The sequence below is a fragment of the Atta cephalotes genome, assembly GCF_000143395.1.
Source record: "Atta cephalotes unplaced genomic scaffold scaffold00045, whole genome shotgun sequence".
Lineage (NCBI taxonomy): Eukaryota > Metazoa > Arthropoda > Insecta > Hymenoptera > Formicidae > Atta > Atta cephalotes.
This window is the reverse complement of record NW_012130109.1, coordinates 1,482,543-1,501,025: the sequence shown is the minus strand read 5'-3', so window position 1 is coordinate 1,501,025 and position 18,483 is coordinate 1,482,543. Positions and strand designations below refer to the sequence as shown.

General features: G+C 30.7%; 2 protein-coding genes across 2 annotated transcripts; both read left to right on the top strand.

The window, feature by feature from the left end:
* Positions 1-1,404: 1,404 nt before the first annotated feature.
* On the top strand, positions 1,405-4,751 carry LOC105622468 (WW domain-binding protein 11). The gene is made up of 7 exons (XM_012203886.1): positions 1,405-1,468; positions 1,587-1,712; positions 1,783-1,880; positions 1,997-2,168; positions 3,032-3,285; positions 3,625-4,159; positions 4,318-4,751. The coding sequence occupies exons 1-7, from the start codon at positions 1,405-1,407 to the stop codon at positions 4,749-4,751; spliced, it is 1,683 nt and encodes a 560-aa protein (XP_012059276.1).
* Positions 4,752-11,306: 6,555 nt separating this feature from the next.
* On the top strand, positions 11,307-17,830 carry LOC105622494 (mediator of RNA polymerase II transcription subunit 15-like). Its single transcript, XM_012203911.1, has 6 exons — positions 11,307-11,419; positions 11,810-11,883; positions 14,938-15,418; positions 16,366-16,538; positions 16,680-17,217; positions 17,286-17,830. The coding sequence occupies exons 1-6, from the start codon at positions 11,380-11,382 to the stop codon at positions 17,396-17,398; spliced, it is 1,419 nt and encodes a 472-aa protein (XP_012059301.1). The 5' UTR covers positions 11,307-11,379; the 3' UTR covers positions 17,399-17,830.
* Positions 17,831-18,483: the final 653 nt, after the last annotated feature.

Here is an 18,483-nt window from a genome sequence, read left to right as displayed (position 1 = left end):
TATATATATATATATATATATATATATATATATATATATATATAAAATATAACATTATATTATTATACAGGGTTTCTGAAATAACGCCCACTAATCATATAGTGCTATTCCTAACAAGAAACTAAATTGAAAAGTCCTGTACCATTTTGTAATTTTCGTAATAGTTAACGAGATATTAATTTCTAAAGATTGCTAAATAAACAGATAAAATCGATGTATTGTATAAAACAATTTTAAGATATTTTTCAGTGTTTTTTATGAAACATTTTGGAGATGTTTCTTAAAGAACTCTTAAAGATATCTTAAAAGTTGTCTTATATGTCGATTTTAGATATTATGCTCAGTGGTAAAGAAAAAATTGTAAAAATTTAAAAATGATAGAAGACTTTTCGATTCAGTTTTTTATTAAGAATAGCACTATATAATTAGTGGGCGTTATTTCAGAAACACCCTGTATAATTCTAATTTAAAAATATACTCGTTATAAACAATTTTCATGACACGATCAAATGTCTTTTTTTTAGAAAATTCATTCTGTAGCTTTATAAAATTAAAATTTATAAGCGCCTTTTCAATCCACTACATGGCGGCGAGTGACCTAAGACCCATCAAAGATGCCAACGCTCAATGTCCATACTGGGGTGCGTTCAGAAATTACGCCTAGGTATCTCTGGAGTGCTCTAGTGTGCGCTTCAGATATTCAGAAACTTCAGGTATAATTTACCCAAAGCGTTCAGAAACGATTCAGATCACTCTAAGGTCACTCTATCGTCAACCTACTTTTCAATTGGGTAAAAGCACTCCGCATGCGCAATGTGCATTTCGCGCTATAAAATCACGTACCTGATGAAAGTAAGATTAAGTTATATAATTATTGAAAGGTTTTTAGGTCACTACGTTCAATATACAATTGACTTCTAGAAATACGATTTCTTTTTCGTGATTATAACAGCAATTAATCTTACTTTCACTTTTTCTCAATCTTCACCGATGTTTACTAGTCACCCAATTGCATCACCCAAGGCGTTCAGAAACTCTTTCGTCTAGATCTCTGGGGTGCATTCAGAGTTTACCTTACCCTATCAATATCCAGATTTCCTGAACGCACACCTATACTTATACTGTGACTTGATTCTTATTGAAGGGAAGTATGTTTTTGATGAAGCGACTCGTAGTGGTACATTTCGTAACTGCCTGTAATTTTTCTGTAGGATAAAACAGGATAAGACTAATTCGTCTACTAGTTTTCCAATCAAAGTCATGTCTTCGATCTATAAAGTATGTGGAGTATTGGACGCCCTGTTTTCTTTGAGTCAACGTAAATAAAGTTGAAATTTTATAAAAGTTGATTGAACGCGTTGTTATTCCGACTGTTAGAAAAATTTTTAAAAAATTCTGTGAAAAATGGGACGCCGTTCGATCAATACCACAAAAAGTGGGAAGTACATGAATCCCACTGATCAAGCACGTTAGTAATCGAGAACATAACCACATAAAAAAACATCTTTAAAGAAATAATCTTTAATTGAATAATCTTTAATTGAATGACTGTTGAGTATTTAATTATCTTTTCTTTTCTTTTATAGGAAAGGAAGCGCGTAAAAAAGAATTAAAAAAGAATAAGAAGCAACGACAATTAGTAAGAGCGGCTGTTTTGAAAGGCAAAGATCCAGCGCAGATTATCGAAGAAATGGAGAAGATTGATCAGATGGGTTAGAGATTGTATTTTTAATTCTTAGAACATACATGTAAAATGTATTTTTATATTTTTTTTATTTTTAGAGTATAATGTAATGCAACCACCTCCTTTGAATGAGAAAGTATTGAAGGACAAACGAAAGAAACTTAAGGAAACTTTAGACCGTGTGTTAAAAATGTATGTAAGTATGTAAATAGTGTAATAATAAATTTTCTTCACTAAAATATTGGTAAGCTTATGATAACATTAAAAATTGGATTTTACTATGGGATAAACAGTATATTGTTTCTCTTTTAGGCAAAGGATGATCAAGAAAAATGGGCTGAACTAAAAGAACAATTAATACAGTATGAACGTAGACGAATAGACTTAGTTTCCTATTTTGAAGCTGTGCGACATGCACAGCAAGTGCAAGTTGATGAAATTCCATTACCATCAGCTGCCAATGACATATCCAGAATATATCCAGGTAAGTATATTCAAATATTAATTGAAAAACTCTGAAGAACAATTATGCAACTAATAGAAATTTTTATATCTAAAATGAATCTGATAAAAATTCCACTACTTTTTTTTGAACTGTTAGATAGGGGGAAATACTTATTATCAAATTTATACAATAAGTAGGAGAATATATTTTGATGGCCTTGAATATTTTTCGTTTTTTATTAAAATTAATAAAAGTTAAAATTAATAAAAATTAAAAAAATTAATAAAAGAAAATTTTATTTATGGAAGGAGTAGTTTGTTTTCCTCTTGTGTCTCTCTAACTTTTTTCAAAGAAATGTGAAATTTTTATCAAATGCATTCTGTATATTTTTATACATATACATATAGGCATTTTCAATAATTTTTGACTCAAATACTATCACTTTACAGAAAAATTGCAAGAGACAGAAATTATTTATTTTCTTTTCATAGAACTTTAAGAATTTTTTCAGAATTTTTTTAGTACTGAACTTTTTACTGCATTTTTTTATTTTTACCACCATGAGAAAATACAATATTAGAAAATTCTGAAAAAAATTCTCAGAACTTTATAAGAAAAAAATAAACAATTTTTATCTCTTGCTGTTTTTCTGTAAAGGTGATAATATTTGAGTAAAAAATTATTGAAAATCAATATTTTGCAATTTTTAGTAATTAATATCTCGTTAATCATTATAAAAATCGCAAAATGGTAGAAGATTTTTCGATTCAGTTTAGCCCGCTCTACTTGCTCAGGATGGATAATGTCGAAATTTAAGGACATCCTGTATATTCTGTATTTAGAATAATAATTTTACAATACATTTTTGTTTCTAGTACAAATAATATAAAACCTCTTTACAGGTTCCTTAACATCACAGATTCCATTACCAGATATGCCACAGCCGCCTGCGCACATGTATCCACCTCATCCTCATTATATATCACAACATCATACTATAATGAATATTCCTGTACCACCAAGTATTTTAAAAAAGACCAGTGCATATGCAACTTCTCCAGCTATGCCTACATTGGCACCCAATAAAGAGCCGCCTGGTGTGCCACCTTTTCCACCTCCGGAATTATCAAGTGACGATGAAGATACAGTTGAAAATGTGAGTGAATTGATAAGTCTCTGTTTTATTATAAAAGGAAAATTTTACACAATAAGTAACTAAAAAGCGTTATCCAAGTTGAATCTTATTAATGCTTAATAATAATTTCGGTGTAAATTTGTATATTCATCTCTATAACTGTACACTAAAATCATTTCCAATTTTAAATACAATCTCAAACCGAATTAGAATAATAATATCACAAATTAAATTGCTAAGCATTAATTTAACAATGCTATGATGCTAATGATTTGGTGCTGATTGAGACTAAATAAACATTCTAAAGAGCTATAAATAGTTTATTGTGATAAATAATTTCAATATTTATAAAATTAATAGGTAAAAGAGCCAACAAAATCAAGAACGATACGATTTGCCGATGATAAGGAAGACAAACAAGAGTCAGATAATAAGGAGAAAGACACAGAAAAGGAAAAAGAGAAAGATAGAGACATGGCGAAAGTCAAACCGACCACGTTGCAGCAAAAAATGTTGGCAATGGCAGGACAAGATATCGATCAGTTTATGCGAGAAATGGAAGTCGTCCATAAGAAGAGGGAGACCGAGCGCGCTCAAGATCTAAACGCGCGATTATCGCTGCTTGAGACAGAAAACGAACCCAATACTAAATCTAGCAATAATAAATCTAATAAAGGAGAATCCAAAGAAATAGAACCGCCTGGAGCAACAGAACATCTCTCTGGGCACGGGCAACACACATCTCATTCTCACGCTCAGCATACACAGCAACATGGTACAATGCCACCGATGGGCATGCCACCTCCACCTCTACTTTACAGACCACCTCCACCGCCATTGCATCTTAGAATGCCACCACCACCGCCACCTCGTATCGGACTCCGATTACCACCTGGTGACATTAAAATATTTTTTATTGCGTTATACTTAAATTTTTTTATTTTGGAGTCTATAACTTTCAATATAAATTTAAATTATAAATTTAAATTCTATTTACAATGTATTTGTACATATATAAGAAAAATAATATAAGGATATGAATAATCATTTTAGGTCCACCACCTGGAATGCCAAGAATATTGAGACCTGGACCTCCAAGTATACCTAGAATGCCACCGCCGCAAATGCAAATGTCGAATATGTCAAATATAACAAATCCTCAGATACAAACGCAATCTGGAACTACCGCACAACCAAAAACACCCAATGTTCTTTCTGCTGCACCACAATTAATTAACAGAAAGGACAAAGATGGAAAAAGTACCACTACTATCGAGGCAAAACCACAAATCAGGAATCTGGCTGCTGATGTTACTAGATTTTTACCGACATCTTTGCGCGTGAAAAGAGATGATAAGAAGAAATCCAGCAATATTTCCAGAATTACAGAAAGGATACCAGAAGCGCAGCCACTTAGAACAATGCAACCTAAGACAAAAGATGATGCATATATGCAATTTATGCAAGAAATGGAAGGATTACTCTGAATTTGGAAAAAATGCTTTGCTTAATTGGAATCGTATAAATTTTGTACAATATATAATGTACATGATATTTCTGTTATTTAGTATCATTTAAATAATGTCTATATTTTTTTTAAGTATGTAATGAAAATAAGACATACTAAATTCTAATTAAAGAGCATGGAGAAACAATATATTAATAAACTATTAGAATTATTAAACGATTAATATTAATACATTAATATTTCATTAATGTTTGTATTATATTAACAATTAATATTTTATATTTTATTTGACTTTTTAAAATTTGTTTTTAAATGCAAAAACCTTTATAATTCATATATACTTGTAATAAATGTATACTTAGTAATTTTTTTTTATTTCAAGTTTTTTCATATTGAAGAAAAATATAACAAAAATTTTTAATATGCACCTTTTTTGTTATTTATATGTGACAGGAAATCTAAATTATAATAAATTGAATATTAACGAAAGTCCCCATAAACAATATTTTTGACCCTGTATTTGTGAAATATTATTTATGATTAAAATTGATTATATGATTTAGGAATGGAAAGACTAGATTCAGGATGCAACTGGTGAGCATGAAGACTTGTATATGAAATGTTTGAAGAAATTTGTAATGATTGGAATTAGCGTTTGATATTAAATTAAATCTAAATATCAAATGATAATTTTCTTTCTTTTATTCTGACATTATTAAATATTAAAAGACTTCCTTCTTTTATTATTAAATAAAATTAAGTAATGCTTCATATACAAGCTAAAATCCTCTCTCCCCCTTCTCTTTCTTCCTCCCTCCCCCATCTCTCTCTCTCTCTAAACACAAAATTTAATATCAGAAATATCACTTCAAGTAATATCATTAATTATGAAATAATTTTTTTCAGTGAATAATATTCATTTCAGTTTTAATATTAGACAAAGAATTACAATACAAAGACAGAAACCATTTTTTGAGTGCGTTCATTTTTTTTGTTCACACATTGTAATAAACATCAAGTGCATTCTATTTGACTTATAAGCATCATTTGTTCTTGTTTAACATTTTGATAAACAACAAAGATAAAATAATTTCAAAGTGCTGTCAGCAATGAAATACAGCTATCATATTTTCCTTGTCTATCAAATATTAAACAAGGATAAATGATGATTACAATTAATGTTATGAATTACACACTATTAACTTTATCCAACAGTGCAACCGTTCTATGTAACAACAATCGATGACCTTTAAAAGTGATCCACTTTTTACGACTTTTAAGTTACATTAAGTTACAGCCACATTTGTTACGGTCACACTGTCTGCTCCATATATTTAGTAAGTTTATTTTTTCATTGATTTCAGATATAAATTTCATTTTGATATATAAGTCTCAATTGAGGACTTAGCCAGGATAAGCGTGTTTTGTTTCGGTATGTTGCATCATCTATTTAATTTTTTAAAATTTCTGACGAAATCTGCCAAGTGTTTTGCATACTCATGCCGACTTCACATTAGTATTTTTAATAATTTTAATTCTCTGCAGCTGCATTCTGTCATCCACTAATCAGTGGATTTGAGTAATTAAAAATTTATATTTCATGTTTCGGTATATTCTACAAACTTTTAATATATACTCACAGTGAATAAAGCTAACATTATATACAAATTTTCAAGCATGTAATCGTAAGACAAAAAGATTCTCGGATCTCTCTATTCTATAACCAATCAATAGACTTGAAAAACGTATGACAAAAATAGATAAATGTAATATTAGCCTTAAGATACATTTTCACGAACCGTTCAATCTGAGTTGTGTTCCAAAATTCAACTTCGTCAACTCGAGTATTTTATCCTTGTTAGTAATTAAATGTTGAATAAAGATAAAGGATACTCGGAGTTGATAGAGTCAAGTTTTGGAATGCACCCAATAGTTTCAGCATCAAAAAGGATCACACCTAAATTGATTGTTATTCGTTCATTTTGCTCACGTGATCCTTTTTGTCACTAAAATGATTAAAATGGCTGAAAATGTATTTTAATGAAACAACTGGTTCTATGAGATCAGTGATCTCATTTACCAATCAAAATAAAAAAATTCATTTTAACATGACTTCATTGGATTCTATTGTAGACACATTGACATAGAACGGACCATCAATGGCAGTGGTAAGGGTAAAAACAGAGTAGAGTGAGAGACAGATAAATAGATGACGTGTTTCTCAGTTTACTAAAGTCTGATTGGTTGCTGTTGATCCAGCAATGTTCCAATCAATTGGAGCAGTATGGCCACGCTTTACCCCGGATCTACAATAGAGTTCTAAGTCTTAAGCCATAAAAAATGGACGAATCATAATCGATTATTCTTCTCGAATTTGATTGTAATTGATCAATTTCTTACAACTTAAGGCTTAAAGCATCTTACTTAGCCAGGAATCGAGACAAGCAGGGACGCCGACTGATGATCTACAATAGAATTTTAAGCCTTAAGCGATAAGAAATGGACAAATCACAATTGAATATATTGTTAAGGAGAGTAATTTTAACTAGAGCTAAAACATTTCAAATAATTATTTACGTAAAAAAATTAGGCAACATTTTCGGATTAATCCTACATTACTCGTGTGGGATGTTTCTAACATCCCAATATTGTATTTTAATTTTCATTATTCTCTTTGATGATTCACGATTAAATAAAGATCGATAATATTCTGTACGTCCTCTAGATAACAATAAATGAAACATTTTTTTGTAAATTGTGAAACAATTTGAACTAAATATAATACTATGTATGTATAAATAGCATTCATACATTTAACGAATTTAAGAGGGGGGAATTTATAAACCATTATTTTCTTGAATTCCAAGTAATGAAAGATTAATATAAATATAAAATATTACATTATACGTATTTCTCTGTGAAAGATATTTTTATATACATACAAGTATTTTAAAAACTGGATCATCGTGTAAATCTAAAATAGAGAGATAGAATGGCAACTCATTCTTTTCGCATTCGGTTGTAATTGATCAATTTCTTAAGGCTTAAGGCTTAAATCATCTACTGTAAATCCATACTTACTCCAACAAGTGCATTGGAGCTATAGAAGTACGTTCGAACATGTTCGAGCATGAGACGCAATCACAGTCGATTATTTTTCTTACATTCAACTGTGATTGGTCAATTTGTTCTCTTACAACCTTATCCACTACTGCCATTGTAGACCACGCATAAACCTCAGTCCGGATCTACAATAGATATTTTAATGGCATCAATTGCAGTTGTGGAACGCTTGTGATTGGTTTGCTCTTGTTCCGCATTACACTATTTCACTGCATGCGTAGGCACCTTAAAGGTGAAATCATGATGCGGAAAAAGACTGCAGAATAGAAAATACATCATAGAAGCAATCAATCAGTGTTAGTCTGTGTTATTTCGAACAGCGCTAATCGATTGTTTCCATAACGCATTCTCTATTGCACAGTCCTTTTCTGCACTATGTGATTTTACCCTAAGGTCTGATGTCCTATGAGCGGAAATTTACAGAGGAACAAAAATAATGCGACAAATCATAACTTTACAGTCATTGGCAGTCATTACTCTGTTTTCTTTTCTGAATTATGATTGATCTCGCTGTTTCCTTTCGTAAATTTCCGCTTATAGGACGCCAGTATTATGCTTATACTGGACGCGTGAGTGATGAGCGATATCCAATGAGAGCTTTGCTTTGCGTCGTCACGTGAGAAAAAGTAGAAATTTCATTGAATATTGCTCATCATTCCAAAGCTTCTATTCTTGAAAAGTATCGCATATGAATTAGGGAAATGCTGTAATATATCTAATACATATTATAGTATTTCTTTAGTTTTTCACATGCAATATTTTTCAAGAATAGGGACTCTGGGTATCGATCGTGTAACTTTTTCTCTAGAGAGAAAATGTGAAAAATAAAAATTTTTTTGTATTAGCGTTTTCGACACAGGGCAATTGTCAATATTGTTGCGCAGATATTTTATATGGCAAAAAAGTTGCGCAATGACACCGACAATTGTCGGTAGATGTGTAAAACATACAAAATAGAGCCTTCGACCGGATTTGCAACTCGGTCGGATCGAAAACGCTATATGTATGCCTTGTGCATATACACATATCATAAAAAAAATTTTCACTTTTCACATTTTTACTCTAGGGAAAAAAGATACATAACTATATTTCAAAATTTATTGCCAATGCTGAAAATATACGTAACGTAAACTATAAATTTTTAACGCATTCAGTTAATGAATTTTGGAACACAGCCATAATTGATACCCAGTAGTCATTAAGGTGCCTTTTCATATTGATTCTCGACGGTCATTTTTAGCGTCAAAATAGATCACGTAATAAAAATTGATGTATATTAAGTCAATTTTGATTATATGACCTATTTTGCTGCTAAAGGGAGCGTGTATATTGGCCGTAACCGCATGCCGTAATCTGTAAGAATTGACTAATCACAATCAAGTATTCCTTTCTCATTCGACAGTAAGAAAGGAATACTAGAAGGTGATTGGTCAATTTTTACAGATACGGCAGCATACCGCATACTTGTATTTACAATAGATTTTTAAGCCTTCAGCCGTAAGGAATGGATGAATCACTTATTCTCTTCGCATTTGACTGTAGTTGGTCAATTTCTTACGGATTAGGGTATATCCACACAGACTTGCATAATCGCATAAACGTATGCATAAAGAAAATTATCCAATCATATTTTACGTGCGTTTTTAGAGAAGAAATGCGATTAGATAATTTTCTTTATGCATACGTTTATGCAGCTATGCAAGTTTGTGTGAGGAGAAGGATGTAGTCTTAAAACTTAAAATATCTATTGTAGATTTAAACTTACAATCAATATAAGAGCTGCTGCAGACAAAATTTCTGTAAGATCAAAATTAGATTATGCATTGAAGAATAAGATAGAAAGATTGAAGTTTGATCAATCAGAATAAACAAAGGAGCCAAAAACTTCTTTGTTCTTATTAGTGAAATTTTAATCTTTATCTTCAATCTTACTCTTCACTGCATAGTCTGATTCCGACACATACAGTAATCTTAAGACATAAACTTATCCGTATTTATCAGACCTTGTACTTGAGGCTTCCTTAAATTTAGATGCTCAGCAACCAATGAAATAATTCATAGAGTATCTAAAAATAAATTTAAGAAAGTCTTAAATATAAGGCCTGAGTATAAAGCTGATGAGTCAATCAGGATACTGCTTTAGATATACTCTAACGGAAATAGAAATAGTAAGTAGTAAACTTATCGACGTAAACTACAGTTACAACTAGTTGAAATTCGCCTTATTGTGAGGTTATGAATAAGTTTATTGTTATTTCCATTTCCGTTAGATTATGTAGACCTAAAGCAATATTCTGATTGGCTCATCAAATTAAATTTACGTTTTACATCACTGTTATGGAATTCTGTATGCGGCAACTCTAAACGTTCCCAAAAATGCTGGACTCACACTGGATCCGTCGTATGATGTTCTGCAATTAATCAGAAAACAGAATTTTATTTATTGATGGCCTAGTTTCCATCGAAAGTTTAAACCGGATTAGAATGTAAGAACCAACCAATTACAATCTAGCATTCCCCTGTCGTTGACTGTAACAGGGAAATACTGGTAGTAGTTGTAGTTGATTTGTTCTTACATTAATCCGATTTAAATCTTTGGTGGAAACTAGGCCATCAATAAATAAAATCTTTTCTGATGGAAATTAGGCCGATGATACGAAGCAAAATCCTATTTTCTAATTGGTTGCAGAGCGTCGTACGATGCACATCGGATCTAGAGTCCTAGATATAACAGAGAAGTGTAACCGAGCATATTTAAAGGTTATAATTAATCGTCTGAAAAAAAAATGGTGACCTGCGTTTATATCTGTCCGTTTACATCTTTCCGTAAATTCCTATAAAGGTATCTTTTCATACTGACACTCGACGTTAATTTTCGGCCTTAAAATAAGTCACGTAATAGAATTTGACGAATATCAAGCGTCAATTTTGTCACGTTATCCTTTGATGCTGAAAATGAGTTTTGAGCATCAGCATGAAAAGGTACCTTAACAGTAGTGTTTCTACTGACTACTACTAAAGAAATATTGATTCTCTTTGGAAACTTACAGTATACTACATATCAAGATTTAAAAACCATGATATTTACCGAAATTAGAATTCTAGAAGACTATCCGTAGAAAAAAATGGCAGAACCAATCAGAAATCGGGACAGCGGTTGCGCTTCTCTTATATCTAGAACCCTAATCGGATCGAAGTGAATCCAGCAAATGAACATCGAGCGTCAACATGAAAAGACACCTTTACTTCCGATATTCCAAAAAACCAACGTCATTTCCCCTTCCTACATGACACGGTAGCAAAAGCCAACTACGGCAGTGCGACGTTGATTAGTATGAAGTGAAAACTGTTAGAATATCTTGTATATAAGAACAAAGTCATTGGACGGCTGGCTGTACGAGATAAACATACAGATTCATAACCCGTTTTCTTTATACCAATTTTATTTTTTCACATCGCCAATTGAACGAAGTTTTAATCGAGGGTGATCCTAGTTGATCTGCGTAGCGTTTATCGCTCCCAACATGTACACACGAAGCAGACAAAGCCAGAACTACGGTAACGGTATGATTTTTCCAATAAAATATAAATTTCGGTCTATAGATCATCGCATGTCGCATCGTGTCGACGAAACGCAATAAGCGAAAGTGATTCCTTGCAAAGGGAAAAAAATCAATACCGCATACGTTGCCGGTTAGTACGAAGATGGCGGTCTTCCGTGAGCTTTCTTAGCGCTTGTTGAGAACATGGCGCGACATCATGATCCACCGAATATATGCTTGATGATCGTGAAGGGTCGTGCAATTTTTAAGTGCGCTTGGTTAATACAAATATTAAATAGCATGAAAAATGTTTCTTTTTTTTTTATTGAGAATTTATTGAATGAAATTCTTGTGATTCAAAGTATTCTTATACTTTTATAATTTGGTATTAACAAGTAATTTGGTATTGCAGGACGAAATACGAATAATCCTCAAGGTCAGGGAGGTCAAGGAAACCAAGGAAGCCAAGGATCTTACCCAATGCCTGTAAGTTTTCTTTTTTTATCTCTCTATTCTCATCTTAAAATAATATAATTTTCATGACGATATTCACATATAATTATAGGATGCAATCTACTTTTATGTTGCAAATGCTTTGAAGCATTCTTTGATCGGTTAATTCATAAAATTCTTTTTTCTGGTTGGTCTACAAAGCATTTACAGCGTTAAGTGGATCACATATCCATAGCAATACAAGATTTGTTCGTGTTGTATGTGCAACATGCTCTTATCATAGCTTCTATGTATTCAAATGTGTTCATTAAAATGAGTTGAAGCATATGACATGAACAAACCTGTAGATAAGTAAGTTAGCGCTTAGTACACATTGTTATAATTGGATCCACATTTGCGTCCTATATTTCTGTAAAAAATCAGAAGCAAGTAATTATAACATTTATATACAATATTTTTAAATATATAACCTTACAGATGATTTCTAAAGATGTTAAAGAATATCAAGAATTACCAATGTCTAGTTCCACCAATGTAGATTAACTTTAATACCCTCTTTAATTTTTAGACTAGAAAAAGATAAAAAAACCTAGTTAATTAAAGTCAATTTATATTAGTAGAAGTGAGCATAAATAATTTTTTATATTTGTTAAAATAATGAAAATTAATTTGGGAAACAAACAACCCCCATCGTGTGTAGTAAAACCAACCAAAATCATTGTGCGAACTAAGAATTAAGCAAAATGCACAAGCTAAATGCTATAATTCTGATTTAAAATTATTTTACTATTGTAAATAGCCATTGTTTTTGAAAAAAAAATAGGGATATAGATATTACCACTTTTATAAAATTATTTCTCATTGCATATTGAGATAAAATCTTGGATGCTTTGGAAACTCAAAAAGATATGGAAAGAAATCCTTATAGGTATAAATATATCTACTAATGCAGGAAATATAAACATTTTATATTTCTTCAAATATTTTCGTCTTATAATCTCAATAGATTCAAATTTCCCCTCAATATATATTTATTATATATATATATATACCCCCGGTATATTTATTTTATCATTATGTATATATGATAATGTATATAGTAATATTTAGAGCATATTAAGTTCAGATTATCGAGCCAAACTTTTTTGTGAGCCGAGCATACATCTATGTCTAGTCGAAGCCTAAAACTGCCTAGTCACAATCACAGCATGGACTGAATAAAGGATGAATTTTACCATTTAATGGTATTCATTATGATGCGTATATATTTAATTATATAAAACATACAATTAAGAATAGATCACAGATATATGCTCAGATGTCCAAAGCTTTTTTTTATTTATCTCTAAGTTCGGCTCGATAACCTGAATCCACTTTTATAACATACATAATACATTAAAGTTAAATCATACAAATCGATGAATTGCTCTCACATTTTTCTTATGTAAAAAATGATTATATTCAAGAGCATATTAAAATATGATAATATGATTAGTAATGTTTTTCTCAAAATCAGATAATCTATATTTAAGAGTTAAATTACTCAATTTTTTATGCAATGTGACCAAAGTCATTTTTCCATATGAAACATGCGAGGTCCTTTTATCTGAGAACAGATCTTATTATAATTTTTTTATAATTAAAAGTGATTTAATAATTCTTATAAGCTCTTATAAAAGCCCAAATTACTCATCAGTTGAAATTTAAATATTTTATTGATATATGCGTATAATTGATTGTATCAGGAGACACTGTAGTGTCTCAGCACTAAGGCACAGCGACGAGATCAAATATACTTCTTAATCTGTAGAAACAAAAAATGTTCCGTATTTCAATTTTATACAAATGTGAAAAACAAATATTAATTTAAAATTTTATTATAACTTAATCATTCAAATAATATTTATCATTTAATATTTATCTATTTAATTTATATTATCTATCATTTTGATAAGATATTTATTGTATTATAAAATTGACTTTTCTATTATAATTTTGATTAGCATCATATTCATTATTATTCTTCAATATAAATATATAAATACTTCAAAAAAAATTAATTTTTATTTTACAATATGTTATTGTTATAAATCTGTCTATGTAAAAATAAATATTTATATTTAATCTATTAATTATTATTTAAATTTTAATCTATTAAAAAAAATAAAAAGTATTAAATATGTTATGCCAAATAGTTTATATATTTGAATTTAGTATATTATACAAATAACAAGCATTTTTGAGTATTAATTTAAAATATTGATTGCGAGTGAGATTGAAAAGTACAATAACATGCTTGTTTCTATACATAATTCAAATTCCATATGCTGTCGATAAGATTTCCAATTGCATGTACTAATTAGTGGTCCCTACTGTCCCTTTCCCTGCAACGCAGGTACTAGTAGCTATACAACAATACCGAGGAGGTGCATTCGACCAAAGACTAGGTCGTCAGTTACCCACATAGCATACCCTACCGTAGGCCGTTTTCTTGGTAGTTCGTGCTGAACTCGTGCCTAAGCAAATTTCATTGTCATAAAAATGCTGCATTATTATAAACATTTTACTTGCTGCATTAAATGCTTGATTCCTAGACATTTTGTTTAAATTGAATAAGAGATCACATGGATCTTTTAATTTACAATATTTACATTAAGATCCATAACATAATTTCATGATATAATAATATTTTGTTGATCTCTTTTTACTTTTTAACATGTATTCTAAATTGACAATGGAAAGCATAATTTCCTTTTTTCTTTTCTATAAATATCTGCTATATAATAAAATGCTGTTCATCTTTAATTCCACGAACTTAGCTCAGTCATGAGTAAAGAGACGTTGGCCACAGAGAGTGAAGGTAATGGTTGGTATGAGCTATAGGGGTAGCATTTAAATTATTTTAACATACGATACTAGACCTTGGTGGGGTAGCACAACCGTAGAGGTTCCTTGTGTAGCGGCGGCCCACCCTATGTTTTACAGTATAATACACAAGGAAGTTACCAATCATCGCAATCTACGTCCATTCAACAAAGCAATTATAAACAAGACAACGTACAAAACTCACAAGGATTCAAATCACAGCAGCAACAGCAACAGCAACAACAACCAACGCAAATGGCAGCAGCTGCATCAACACGGCCTGTACCAACTATAGCACCTACACAACAACTAAAACAACTTCAAAAGCCCCCACCACAATTACAACAGCAACAAGGACAGCAGCAAAAGTTACAAATGCAACAGCAGCAGCAACAGCAGCAGCAGCAGAAATTGCAGCAGCAGCAGCAACAAGCACCACCGCAGCAAATAGTTATGCAACAGCAATCACAACAGCAACAACAAGCGCCGAATCCACTTCCATTGCCGCAACGATTGAAACCGATTTTAAAACATACAACAGTAGGTGCACAATCCACTGTTGGACAAACTGCTGCTCCTCAGCCTTTGATTGCTCCAAACGCATCTAATAATAATTCTGAGACGGATGACAAACCTGAGAACATGGATGTTGACATGCAAGATGCTCAACCAAGATGGCGAAGAAAGATACCTGGATGTAAGTACTTACAAATAAGACAGAAATGCATTATTTTATACATCGCTGTAATCTCTTTAAAATTTGAATATTTAGAACAATAATATAAAAGTATATAACAAAGTGTATAATCCTCTTATAATGTTCTAATGCAAGTAATTTACACACATAAAGTCTTAACAGATTTTGATAACTTTTTATGATACATTATTATATGTAAATGTTTAATTGTAAAGTTATGTAACATTGTAAAAAATCTTATGAAGCGTAACTATAATACTAGTTCTCTACATTAGTCGCATCATAGCGTTGCAAGCGATCCAATGTCAAGCTAGCTCGACTTTGGATTACAATGCTTGCGATATACAAATAATGTACAACCAGCTTTAGAATAAATAAGTCAAGGAATTTGTGATTAAAAGAATAAGAATTGCAGCAATATTCATAATAAAGTAGAGCAGAGTTTTTTCTCGCGTTTATTTCTGGACAGTACAAGTGTTATTTAAAGGTTGTACTCTCAAGGAGCAATGATTGTGTAATGTAATTATAGGCACAATAGAAAGAATAAGGAATGAGGAATAAACAATAAACGATTTCAACCTGTCAGAAACCGTGTATTCCGATTTCTAGATAGATTAAAATCATTTATTCTTTATTCCTAATTCCTTATTCCTTCTATTATGCGCAGGACCATAAGCACGTTACATCAAAAAGATATTATTTGCTATCGTAAATTTTCGAATTACTTTAAAGTCGAAATTGATGGAAAAGCTTTACTCTATTCTATGCAATTAAATATTGATGATGACATTTCACTGCGCAAATTTGAAGATTTGGGAGCATTGAATGATCTTAATTCAATTATTACTTGAGCATAGACTCCTGTAATCAATGTGAAGTTGTTTACTGAAACGTAAATTTTAATTATTCATATTATATTATATGTACATATATTACTAATGTAACAATTTTTATAGTTAAAGTAAATAAAAAATTAAAACGTCTTCGTATGAACCAACGTCTAAGGAAAACTCTACAACCCAAAAATGCAATCATGGTATTAAACGAAATGAAAGCTGGAGTCCAATTTACATTCCCTGAAACACAAGGACCCATGCCGAACTCGCTTTATCTTGTTCATGCTGAGGTAATTATTTTACTTTAATTACTTACATTTTCTTTCCGATTCTTATAAAAGAGAGATGTTACTTAACATATAATATGATGCTTAATATGTAATACGATATAAATCTCATCTTTAAAATGCTTTAATAACATTTATTTATAGCTTGATGGTAAAACTTATGTTGGGCAAGGATTATCTAAACCACTTGCTCGCCAAAATGCAGCTGAAAATGCATTAAAAGCTTTATTACTTGAAAAAATGACAGCAGCATCTATGAAAGCACGTCTAGATGCTGAATCAGATGGACAAACTACTAACACATCTATGGATGAAATAAAAGAAGAAAATAATGATGATAGCATCACTATGGATACAAATTCTGAAGATGAGATTCCATGGAGTTCATTGGCCAGTTTTGCTCTTTATAAACTCTTTCTTGAGTGGCATAATCAAGGAACATCAGTTCCAGTCCCACGACCTGGTTTACCAAATGCAAAAGGAATTAAGAAAGAAAGTCCTAATCCTAAAACTTCTACTCAAAAGGAACTTCCACCCAATCCTACTAATATACATCCAGTTATGTTACTGAATCAAATGAGACCTGGACTAACATATACAGAGCTCAGCCGTGTTGGTAACCCACCGAATACGATGTTTACTCTGGCTGTTGAAATTTGTGGAATCGAATATTCAGGAACAGGTATGTACATTCTGCGAATTATGTTGCTATCATTAATACATAAATAATAATTTTTATATTTATTCCAGCTAAAAACAAAAAGGATGCGAAGAAAGCAGCAGCTAAAGCAGCATTACTGGCATTATATAACTTAACTTATCCAGAAGATGTTAGTAAGCAGGATTTAATGGCAATTGGTTAAAGTAAATATTTTACATTTCAATATACTTTTCAAAATGTAATGTATGTTATACACAAGTTTTTTTATTTGATCTTTATCATAAAATATTAATAATTATTTAGTGATTTGATGACACTGCTACTTGTATTATTTACCCATACTGACAATCTTGAATTTTTTGGCGTAATACTTTGCAATTTATCTTCCTAAATATAATAAATGTAATGAAAGTTATTACATGGTTTTTGTCATCTATCAAAATATAAATATACATATTGAGCCACATGATTAAAAGACTTAATTAAATTCACACCTAATTTCTTGCGATATTATTTTCTCTGTGTATCTACAATTTAGTTTTCAGGAAAATACTATGTAACAAATGATTTATATATAATTAAATATTTATACATAAAAATGATTAAATCTTTAATAATTATGCATGAATTTAGACAAAAAGGGTCATTATCTTGGAAATTATATAATATATGGCAAAATACCACAGAGCTAACTTGATTTTTCTTGACAACACTTACGAAAGGTCCTACGCGTCGAATTATAATCACTGTTATCAAGAAAAATAGCCCAACATTTAGATCTATGCGTAATTTTTTTTTTTTTTTTTTTTTTTAAGAATATATATATATATTTTTTTTTTCATAAACAATTAAATATACAATTATATAATACACAATTCAGACCTGTTCAAAATTTGGCTTATGAGAACTCAATGAATTTCTCCCTTTTTATCATTGCGTCGAGCAAGACGGATAGAAGTTAAAAAAAATACGCTGGATGAGATAGTCATTGGACAGAGCTCTAGCGTCTAGTTCAATTTTTTTTTTGTTTAACTCGAGACGATATAGAAGAGGCTCGCAAACTAAGTTTTAAACAGATCTGAATTATATACAATTAATTGTATAATTATTTATACTATATTATTTATTAATTATATATACATAATTAATATGATTATTCAAAAAAATTTACATTTGATGCGTTACTAAATAATATTCGGAATGTTTACGGAAAAAATAATATTATAAGAAGTTAGACATTAAATGATTTAACATCAGTTATACAAATATGATAGTATGTGTTGGTAC

Bases quoted from the DNA above. Each gene is read 5' to 3' on its own strand.
- LOC105622468 (XM_012203886.1), top strand. From the start codon at position 1,405: ATGGGACGCCGTTCGATCAATACCACAAAAAGTGGGAAGTACATGAAT. The intron at 2,169-3,031 runs GTAAGTATATTC...ACCTCTTTACAG, and splicing joins CATATCCAGAATATATCCAG to GTTCCTTAACATCACAGATT. The intron at 3,286-3,624 runs GTGAGTGAATTG...TAAAATTAATAG, and splicing joins ATGAAGATACAGTTGAAAAT to GTAAAAGAGCCAACAAAATC.
- LOC105622494 (XM_012203911.1), top strand. From the start codon at position 11,380: ATGTACACACGAAGCAGACAAAGCCAGAACTACGGTAACG. The intron at 11,884-14,937 runs GTAAGTTTTCTT...TTCAAATCACAG, and splicing joins AAGGATCTTACCCAATGCCT to CAGCAACAGCAACAGCAACA. The intron at 16,539-16,679 runs GTAATTATTTTA...ATTTATTTATAG, and splicing joins TTTATCTTGTTCATGCTGAG to CTTGATGGTAAAACTTATGT.